This window comes from Ornithorhynchus anatinus, chromosome 7 (assembly GCF_004115215.2).
Source record: "Ornithorhynchus anatinus isolate Pmale09 chromosome 7, mOrnAna1.pri.v4, whole genome shotgun sequence".
Lineage (NCBI taxonomy): Eukaryota > Metazoa > Chordata > Mammalia > Monotremata > Ornithorhynchidae > Ornithorhynchus > Ornithorhynchus anatinus.
This window is the reverse complement of record NC_041734.1, coordinates 62,957,624-62,968,128: the sequence shown is the minus strand read 5'-3', so window position 1 is coordinate 62,968,128 and position 10,505 is coordinate 62,957,624. Positions and strand designations below refer to the sequence as shown.

Sequence of the window (10,505 nt, the reverse complement as noted above, 5' to 3'; positions counted from 1 at the left end):
GTAAAGACAGTTTTGATCGTACAAAACAACAACAGTTACAATAATCCGAGTGCCGGACATATCACGGGGAGCTCGAGTCGAGTCGCCCAGCCTCCCCTGACTTGGGAAGAGCATTCGGCGGCGCTCCCCGTGCCCGACCACACACACCCCTCCCCCTCTGCCACCCCTCCATCCCCGCCACCGGGGTGGGAGATCCAGAACTGATTACGGCCCATGACCACTCCTCCCCATTACTCAGAGGGGAAGCCCGGGGATGAGGGGTCCCGGGGGTTTGGGCCGGCCCCTGACTCCAGTGCCATCCCCGGATGACACCGGGGAGGACGTTTGTGCCCGTCCCCCAGGAAGAGCAGTGAGGCGAGAAGGGGAGAACGGCATAGCAGCTGCCAAGGGATCCAAACTGGGGGGGCAGGGGATGGCGGGGGCAGGGGGGAAGCATAGTTAGGGCATCTTTGGTGAGAGCGCTCCTCTGTCTGGCGGCTCCACCAGAGACCAGAGAGAGCAGAGAGCCGGGCGCTGTCTCTGACCCACCGAGGGCAAACCGGAGGCCTGGAGTGCAGCGGAGGATGCCGGGAATGGGGAAAAACAGTCAAAAATATGGTCCGGGCATCAAAGATCCCAAGAACTGGGAGGCAGAGGTTTAAAAACAATAAGGCTAAAATCTAAAAACAGGCCGGGAGCAGCTAGACCTCAGGAACGGGGCAGGAAGGGGTTGGGGGGAGCGGAACACGCCAGCCAAGGCCTTGGCCGCCCCCCATCCCCTCACTAGTTGGCCTGGGCCCCGAGAGGGATGTACCCAGAGCCCAGGAACCCCTAACCCTTGGAAGAGGGAGGTGGGGTGGCAGAGAGGGCTGGGATACCCCACCTAAGTTGCCCCAGCTGCTCGGCTTCCAGCTTCTCCTTTGGCCCCATGGGGCTGGGGGAGGGGAAAGGAGAGGAGACTTTCCCAAACAGGCTCATGAGAGAAAGGGAAGGGGTTGGATAGAGGCCACGCTGATCAGGAGGTTTCTCCCTCCTCCGCTCCAGGTAGGCTCTTGGGGGGGGGGGGGGGGGAGGGAGCTGGTGTGATGTGTCTTTAGGGGCCGGCCTGGGGCAGGAGGATGGGAGACGGGGGACAGAGAGGGCAGAGCGCTTCCAGCCTCTCTACACACCAGGGAACAGTTCCTGCTTCTTGTTCCTCCTCCGAGATCCTCTGAGTCCCTTCTGGAGTCCATCTGGGCCGATCCCTATACTCTCCCATTCCTCCCTCCATCGGTAATTTATTTCAAAGTCTCTCTCCCCCCTGGGACTGTGAGGTCCTGGTGGACAGGGATCGTGTCTACCAACTCTACTGCACTGTTCTCTCCCAAGCGCTTAGTACAGCGCTCTGCACCCAGTAAGCACTCAATAAATACCACTAATTGATTGACTGGCCGACTGATTCGAATCAATGGGACATTCAGCAATCAGGAGGGCAGGATTGGGAGGGTGGAGGGACAGAGGGGTCTCATTCCACAGCACCAACAGCTATGCAGGACTCAACGCGAAGCCCGCCCTCCCAAGAGTAGGCCCCTGTCCAAACACCAGGCCCCAGATCTGCTCTCTCACGAGCACAAGCGCGCAAGGACACACACACACAAACACACACAGACACTCTCTCACTCCTTTCCCGACCCCCTCCCCTCGCCCCCCAACCTCACTGGGGCAGCAGTGTCTCCATTCCGGGGTCAAATAGCCTCATGACCCTCTCACCCTGGCCGGCCTCAGTCCCACCGCCCGCCCCCATCACGAGTCCATCTCCAGATGATGAGTTTGGGCAGAGGGATAGAGGCCAGATCTCAGTGGCTCGCTCAAGCGCTCCGGCCCCTGTGGCTCAGTTTCCCAGGCAGCGACCCCTCCTCCCCCACCCCCCAAGAAAGGCAGAAATCTCTCCCAGGTTTGCGGGTGGGAGACGGCCGGAGCAGGGCCCTCGAGGGAGAGGAGGGCGAGGAGGGAGGATGAAACGATGTGGTAACAACCCCTACAGCAGGTCCGAAAAATTCGCAACCAGTTCTTGGCCCTTAGGTCCCGCCATGATCAGGGGAAGGGAAAAAAGAAAAAGAGATTTCACGAGGGCCAAAATCGACCAGGGAGGAGGGAGGAGGCAGCGGTGGCCAAGGAAGGCGGGTTGGAGAAGGGGCTCTCTCTCCTCTTCCCGCCTCCTCGTCTCTCTCCCCGAGAGACGGGCCACAGAAGTGGGCAGCAGCTGAAGGGCACAGACGCCTCCTTGCCCGGTGTCTTGGCTCCGTGCAGGTGGAGAGGACGGTTTGGTGTCTCTGCTTTACAAAAAATAGATTTCTATTGAGAGTTATTGCTTTTCCTCCCCGGGGCGGAGGCTGGGGCTCAGCCCCATGGGCTGAGCAGGAGGCGGTGGCGGCCGAGGCCTCGGGCCGGACGACTCAGTGGGCGAGGGCGGCCGCCTCCAGGGCCCGGGCTTTCTTCCGCCGCTTCAGGAGCAAGGGGTTGGACGCGTCCTCGATTTTCTTGATCTTGATCTGTTCGTAGTCCACACGCATTGTGGCCAAGGCACTAGTCATCTCCTCCTGCAGGCGGGGAGCGGGGCAGAGGAGTGAGAGACAGAGGGATATATGAGACACACAAGTGAGTGGAAGACAGAGTACAAGAGAGGGAAACCGGTGGGCGGGGATGAGGGGATGAAGGCACCAAGGGGAGGGTGGAGATGAGATGAAGAGACTAAGGGGAGGTTGGGGATGAGGGGGCAAAGAGACCAAGGGGAGGCCAGGGATCAGGGGAAGAAGAAACCAAGCGGAGGCCAGGGATGAGAGGATGAAGAGACTAAGGGGAGGCCGGGGATGAAGAGACCAAGGGGAGGCCAGGGATGAGGGGATGAAGAGACCGGGGGAGGCCGGGGATGAGGAGATGAAGAGACCAAGGGGAGGAACGAGGATGAGAGGGTGAAGAGACCAGGGGGAGGCCGGGGATGAAGGGACCAAGGAGAGGCAAGGGACGAGGGGATGAAGAGTCCAAGTGGAAAGCCCCTGGCAGACCATTCCTCTCCCTCCCGACGCCAAGTCTGGAATGGAAGGGAAGAGAGGTCCTGCCACAAGGTGGCTGCTCCCCAGCCACCTGGAAATGTCACCGCCCTTCTCATCTGATGAGAAAATGGAGAGCCAAGGGAAGCAGAGTGGTCTATTAGAAAGAGCATTAGCCTAGGAGTCGGAGGACCTGGGTCCTAATCCCGCCTCTGCCACCTGTCTGCTGTGGGACCTTGGGCAAGTCAGTTAACTTCTCTGGGCTTCAGTTTCCTCAACCGTAAAATGGGGATTCGATATTTGGACCGTGAGCCTCATGCGGGACAAGGACCGTGTCTGACCCGATTACCTTGTATCTACCCCGGTGCTCAGAGCAGTCCTCGGCACGTAGTAGGCAAATAGCTTAATTATTATTATTATTATTATTATTATTATTGTTAAAACCCAACTGTGACCTCAGATTCCTGGAAAGGTCCCATCCTGAGGAGAGGATATAGAGGAAGGGGCCCGGTCCCAGAGATAAGGCCCTTTTGTGACCAGGACTCCTGCTCCCCACTCCCACCGCCGGACCCAGCTCAGAGCCCTCCCTTCCCCGGCCGCCTCCTCGACTCCGAGGAAACCGTACCTACCTTGACATCCTCCCACCTCTCCTTATCCTCCTTCAGGACCCGGCTGGTGTGCAGTGGAGTCTGAGGGACTGTCATGGATTGCTTTGAGAGGGATAGAGAGAGGGAGATTTAAAATCAATGAGAGTGGGTGGCACCCCCACACCGTGGGCTGAACCCTTGCCTTCGACTCACCATGATCCAAGGATGGTTCATGAACTCTGTGATGGTCATGCGCTGGGTGGGGTCCGTCTTCAATAGGTTCCGGATCAGCATTTTCACTGGGCCGGGGAGGAAGAGAGGACAGGAGGAAGAAAAGGAGGAAGAGAAGGAAGAAGAAGAGGAGGAGGAGAAAGAGGGATGCGTCACAAGCAGTGCTCCCTGTCTTGCTCCTCCCAGTTTCCCCAGCGTGCCCGATTCTCCTCCTCCCCAGTGATCCCCCGTACCTCCTCTCGGAGCTCCCTGCTCTGCTCCTCCTCCCCGCGCCTTCCCCGCCTGCCCATCCCACTCCTCTCCAGGCTCCTGTCCCAGCACCCGCTCTCCAGCTGCCCTGGCTGCTCAGTTCTTGCCAGCCGAGCCCCTCGCCCCGCTCCTCCGCCTCGGCTCCCCAAATGAGGGCCGACCTCGACGGGGGTGAGGGGAGGAGGTCGAGGCTAGGACAGAGGGGTCCCCTACCTGCTCTGCTGAGTCACTGAAGTCAACCTAGGCCCACTCACAATTCCAGGGGAAAGCCAACGGTCCCATGTGCTCGGGCGCGCGCACGCACACATACGTGCTTCGCGCCCAGCCCAACGCCCAACAGGCTGGGCTCCTACCTTCTTCGGACACCTCCGACCATTCCGGGTTGGGAAACTCGTACTGGCCCATCCGGATGCGTGATTTCATGCCAGGAGAGATGGCCAGCCCGTGGTTGGAGTAGAACGGAGGGTACCCACACAGCCTGGGCCCGGAGGCGGTGAGAGGGACCAGAAAGGGACGATGTATTAGTGGGGGGTTGCGCTGGGCAGCACGGGGGAGTAAGGTGGGGAGGGAGTGGGGGCCTGACCTGGTTCTGAACCTCTCACCCCGCTGACGGTTCAGTGACGACGGGGGACACACACTGAACCCAGCCAGACGGACAACTCGGGGTCCCAAAACGGCAAGGCGGTGGGGACCTAGGGGCCAGAATCGGGCTGGGTGTCAGGAGACCCGGGTTCTAGAACCAGCTCGACCCCTCGCCTGCTGTGCAACCCGAGGCAGGCCACTTAACCTCTCTGGGCCTCCCTTCCCGCTTCCATCCAACTGAGATTATGATTCCTGCTCTTTCCCCCTCCTGAGCCTGGTGTTGGGGCAGGGAAAGTGCCCAGTCTTGATAACGTTATATTTATGCCACCGCCTGGCCCCGACCCCAGAGTGTCTCGGTCATTCCGGCAGCCATCTCCAGAGTCGGCTTTCGGTGGCCGTTCCTTCCAATGGGCTTGGTTCCGCCGGGTCCCGGGGCACAGGGGCAGGGGAAGGGCCCCCAAGAACTTCATCACACGAACTGACTGAGACAGAGCAATCTACCCCCTCCCAGGGTCTCCTTCCCTCACCTTACGCCTCCCTCCCGCCCCCGACGACCATCCCCCGGGGCAGAGAGCCCTGGCTCCTGAGGGGTCTAGCACTCACAGGATGTACATGATGACTCCAAGAGACCACATGTCACAGGACTTGTCGTACTTCTCGGGTCCCAGCACTTCCGGAGCTGCAAGCCACACGGTCGGCCGGCGATCAGCCGAGCGGCCACGCCCTGCTGTGTCGGGGGGCTGGCCAGAATACCCCCGCCGGGCAGCCCTCTCCATAGAGAGACTTCTTTCCCACCTCCCGTTGGAATGATTGGATGAAGGGAAACTCCCAGCGGGGCACCAAGATTCGGGGGTGGGAAATGGCTGTTTCCCAGACAACTTCAGATCAAAGCAAGCCCCCAGCTTCCGACCCGGTGTGGTTGGGGCGAAAGAACGGAGGAGCCCAGGGATGACCAACGGATTGGCACTTCCCCTCCCCCTACGCGAACCCCTCGCAAATCTTCAGGGGTGGAAAAGACCGAAAGGTATCATCTTGGCCACCCTGCTACATCCTTGCAGGCCTCCCCCGCGACTAGCCCTAGAAGGCAACGATGAACGTTCTGCTAGACATTCTTACTCTCTCCGGGCTCCCGGATGGAGGTTTTGGGCCTCACGTGCCTAAGCCTTACCCACGTAGTATGGGGTGTAGCAAGGGGTAGTCAAAGAGTTGTGGGTGGTGGTCTCCTTGGCAAAGCCGAAGTCGGTGAGTTTGAGAATGGCATTGGGCCGCTTGGAGGTGTAGAGGAGGTTCTCTGGCTGTGGGAAGAGACGGGAGCTGAACCCCGAGCCGGGCCCCCAGGGGAGGAGGAGTGCGAGGAGATGGTCTATTTCTGGGATCTCCAGGGGGCGGGGGGAGCCTTTGGAGATTCTGAGCAAGAGGTCGTAGGTCAAGCCCACCCTACCAACAAGACCAACCGCCAAACCTGGGGTTGAAGGAAGTACCAAATGTCAAGTCTGCACCAAAGCGCTGCAACTGGGTGTGTGCAGCGGGAGGCGGGGGTTTCCTCTGCCTCCCATCTTGCCCCGGTCCTCCCTGACCCCATCCTCCACCTCTCTGGGCACTATTATGGGCAGCCCTCACCCCTGAGGACAGCCCACATAGGTACCTTGACATCCCTGTGTGCAATATTGATTGAATGTAAGTACTGGATGGCTTCCCCAATGCTCTTCATGATCTCTGATGCCTCTGGAGGAACAGGAAGAAGGAGGGAGATGGAAAAGGAGGGTGTGTGCACAGCACGCGCGCACACACACGCCCACACCTCATTTAACTTCAAGTCTTTTAGAAGCAATCTCTGCTTACCCATGCCAAGAAGCTCACCCTCCCCTCCCTTCCCCGCAGTGAGGGCCCTCAAGCTGCCCTTTCTGCCAAGGCAGCCAGAAGAAAACAAGGGTGGGCAGTGTGCAGTAGAGAAGGGCAGATCCAAGGGGCCCAGAGTCTGGAAATATCTGGGGAGCTGATTACACATGTTAGTGGGGAGCCAGAGCTCCAACAGAGAGGACAGAAAACCCCCTCCCCCCACCCACTTCCCTCCCCAGCCAGGCAGGTCGGTTCCCAAATCACCGGATGGGCACGCTGCGGGGTGTGGGGAGGGCCTACCTCTTTCTGTGAAGGCCTGGTCGCCCCGGTCCTGGATCCGGCTAAAGAGCTCCCCGCCATCCAAGCTGAAACAAGTCCCACGGGTGAGACTGAGGGCGACGGGTCTGGGGGTGACAGGCTTGATACCGCCGGACCTCCCACCGGGGGGTGGGGAGAACCAGGGCAGGAGCCTAACCAAGCCGGGGAAGCCCCCATGGGCCGGCACTTGGAGCTGGCACCTTCTCATGGGGACTCCGTCAGAGACCAGGCCGAGCCGCTCTGCCCTCCCCCCACCCCGTCCCCTCCACCCCATCCGTCCGTCTGTCCACTCGTCCGTCCGTCCGCGGAGCTTCACCACGGGACTCGATTCCGGGAGAGTGGAGCTGGCAGGGCAGGTCCCCTGACCCCTAGAAGTAAGCCAATCTCCCCGAGAAAGGACCTTTCTCAACCTCCCTCACCCCCAGATTCCCAACCAACTGGCTTTCCCATCTCAGAGAAAGGGATGTCTCTCCCTGGTCTTTCCACTCCGGGGCCTATTCGCCTCCTGGCCGCAGCCTGCTCCACCTTTTCGTTCAGTGGCATTTCCCCAGTGCCTACTGGGGCCGGGGCACTCTTCTAAGCACTGGGGAGGAGTACCAGAAAAGATCAGTAAGACTCACGGCCTAGGACGGGGCTGGGCGGTGGAACGAGGGCACACGAGGCCCTACGGGATAGATGACGGCAAATAACGGAAGAGCGCCGGGGCCGCAACGAACGCAGTTTGAGTGAGAACGCTGAGGTGGAAGGAGCCATCTTGGGGCCAGAGTTCCCGCCTCCGCCCGGCTCAGGCCTGGCACCGAAGGTCCTCGGAGACCCCAGGGCCCCACTCTTTCCCACTGGGTCCAACGCCACACCTTTCCCCACTTTATTTTTAGAAGCGGGCCCCTGGAGGGCCAGCGACCCTGTTTAACTCTCGTCAGTGCATTCTTTCCCAGTGTTTAGTACAGTGCTCTGCTCACCCTAAGTGCATACTACTATTTCTACTACTGGTGCAATGCTTGGCGCTGCTGAGACGAGGCAGAGGGACTAAGGGGCTTTGGGGGAGAAGGGGAGCCCGAGCCCGGACGTCCCGCCCCCCTACCGCCTCCCCAAAGGGCGGGACTTCCCGGAGAAGGACCCCGGCTGCCTCCCGGCACCCTCCCGGCTCTCAGCTGCTGTGGCGATGGAAGTGAACTCTCCCGTCTCCACCCTTGCCCTTCAATCAACACACGCTGCCCTTCATGGCCAAGCGCGGTCTCCCAGTCCCCGGACCCACCATCCCACTCTCCCCAGAGCCTACCTCCTCCAGGCGGTCCTCCCTGGTTCAGGGGAGGGGAAGGTCTCACGAGGATTACTCCCTGCCACCCACACTCAAGAACACGTTCGGTGCCCAGCTCGATACGTGCAGACTCGGTCGGTGACGGCTAATCCCATGCCGGGGGCGGTGTCGGAGGGGTTGTGGGGGGAGATAAGAGGGGCAACAGGGAGTGGGGGCGGGGCCTTCGGTGGCTTACCACTCCATCACAATGAGCAGACACTTCTTGGACGAGTAGAGGTTCTCGTAGACATCCACGATCTTGACGATATGGGAGCACTGGGAGGCTCGCCAGTGCAACTCGACCTCCCTGCGGGCCTTTTGACAGTCCTGCAGCATCTGCAAGGAGAGGGACAGCGCTGTCACAGTGAAAGGGATGCCGGAAGGGTGGCTGGTCAATCCCCCTGCCTCTGCGCAAGCTCGGCGGGGGGGTGAGGGGGGAGGGTTTGATCCGTATTGGCATTAAAATCTCTTAAAATGGAGACTGGTGTAAAGAGCACAGAACTGGGAGACAGGAGAGACTGGGGTTCTAATCTTAGCTACGCCACCAGCCTGCTGTGTGACCTTGGACCAGTCACTATGCTACTTTGTGCTTCACTTCCCTCACCTATAAAATGGGGGTCCCCTACATGCTGGCTCAGTGGAAAGAGCACGGTCTTGGGAGTCAGAGGTCGTGGGTTCTAATCCTGGCTTCGCCACTTGTCTGCTGTGCGACCTTGGGCAAGACATTTAACTTCTCTCGGTCTCAGATTCCTCATTTGCAGGGTAAGTAGCGTGGCCTGGTGGCAAGAGCACAGCCTTGGGAGTCAGAGGTCATGAGTTCTAATCCCGACTCCGCCACCTATCTGCTGTGTGACCTTGGGCAAATCACTTCACTTCTCTGGACCTCAGTTACTTCATCTGTAAAATGGGGATTAAGACCGTGAGCCTCACGCGGAACAGGGGACGGTGTCCAACCTGATTTACCTTGTATCTAGCCAGTGCGAGGCACATAGTAAGTGCTTAACAAATACCACAGTTATCCTTATTATTGTTATTACTAAAACAGCGAATGAGCCCAACTCCCTCCTAGTTAGATTGTGAACCCCTAGTGTGTCTGTCTTAATCATGTGAGTCCCAGGTGGGACAGAGACTCTGCCCGCCCTGATCATTTTGTATCTATCCCAGCATTTAGTTTAGTGTTTGGCACAGACTACTGAACAAGTAACATAATTATCTGTATTCACTTTGATGACTGTCTCCCCCAGAGACCGAAAACTCCTTGTGGGCAGGGAGTGTGGCTACCAAGGCTACTGTAGTGTACTCTCCCAAGGACTTAATACAGTGCTGTGCACACAGTAAGTGCTCAATAAATTGAATGACTGATTCCCAGGGCAGGGATCAGCTACGAATTTGGTCCTGCCCACATTACTTCTCCGAGCTTCCCCCAGTGGAGTTTATCTCCGACAGGAGCAGGGGAAGCAGCGTTGCTGCTGCTGCAGCGCCTCGGCTCATTATGGGCAGGGAATGTGCTTATAGTAATACTGTCCTCTCCCAAGCAGCTATGTTTCTCCCAAGGGAAGCAGCGTGGCTCAGTGGAAAGAGCCCGGGCTTGAGAGTCAGAGGTCATGGGTTCGAATCCCGATCTGCCACTTGTCAGCTGTGTGACTGTGGGTAAGTCACTTAACTTCTCTGTGCCTCAGTTACCTCATCTGTAAAATGGGGATTAAGACTGTGAGCCTCATGTGGGACAATCTGATTACCCTGTATCTACCCCAGCGCTTAGAACAGTGCTCTGCACACAGTAAGCACTCAATAAATGCATTTGAATGAATGAGCACAGTAATGCAGGAGAAGCAGCGTGGCTCGGTGGAAGGATCACAGGCTTGGGAGTCAGCGGTCGTGGGTTCGAATCCCTGATCTGCTGTTTGTCAGATGTGTGACTTGGAGTAAGTCACTTAACTTCTCTGTGCCTCAGTGACCTCATCTGTAAAATGGGGATGTAGACTGTGAGCCCCACGTGGGACAACCTGATTACCTTGTATTCCGCCCCCCCCAGCATTTAGAACAGTGCTTGGCACATAGTAAGCGCTTAACAAATACTCCTACCTCTCCTCCCTTCTCTCTTGACTGCCCACCCCACACGCTCCGCTCCTCTGCCACCCACCTCCTCACCGTCCCCCGTTCTCGCCTATCCCGCCGTCGACTCCTGGGCCACGTCCTCCCGCTGTCCTGGAATGCCCTCCCTCCTCACCTCTGCCAAACTCATTCTCTTCCCCTCTTCAAAACCCTACTGAGAGCTCACCTCCTCCAGGACGCCTTCCCACACTGAGCTTCCCTTTTCCCTCTGCTCCCCCTCTACCCCCCTTCACCTCCCCTCAGCTAAGCCCCCTTTTCCCCCCTTTCCCTCTGCTCCTC

At 58.8% G+C, this 10,505-nt stretch overlaps 1 protein-coding gene across 1 annotated transcript in view; it reads right to left on the bottom strand.

The window, feature by feature from the left end:
* Positions 1–1,333: 1,333 nt before the first annotated feature.
* Positions 1,334–10,505, bottom strand: part of MAPKAPK2 (MAPK activated protein kinase 2) — a 56,736-nt gene continuing 47,564 nt past the window's right edge. Inside the window, exons 2-10 of the mRNA XM_029069657.1 lie at positions 8,308–8,447; positions 6,797–6,861; positions 6,303–6,382; positions 5,826–5,952; positions 5,261–5,336; positions 4,429–4,553; positions 3,809–3,894; positions 3,638–3,718; positions 1,334–2,558 (exon numbers count right to left, since the gene is read on the bottom strand). Coding sequence (XP_028925490.1) covers positions 2,415–2,558; positions 3,638–3,718; positions 3,809–3,894; positions 4,429–4,553; positions 5,261–5,336; positions 5,826–5,952; positions 6,303–6,382; positions 6,797–6,861; positions 8,308–8,447 — 924 coding nt within the window. The 3' untranslated portion in view covers positions 1,334–2,414. The remainder of the gene's footprint in view (positions 2,559–3,637; positions 3,719–3,808; positions 3,895–4,428; positions 4,554–5,260; positions 5,337–5,825; positions 5,953–6,302; positions 6,383–6,796; positions 6,862–8,307; positions 8,448–10,505) is intronic.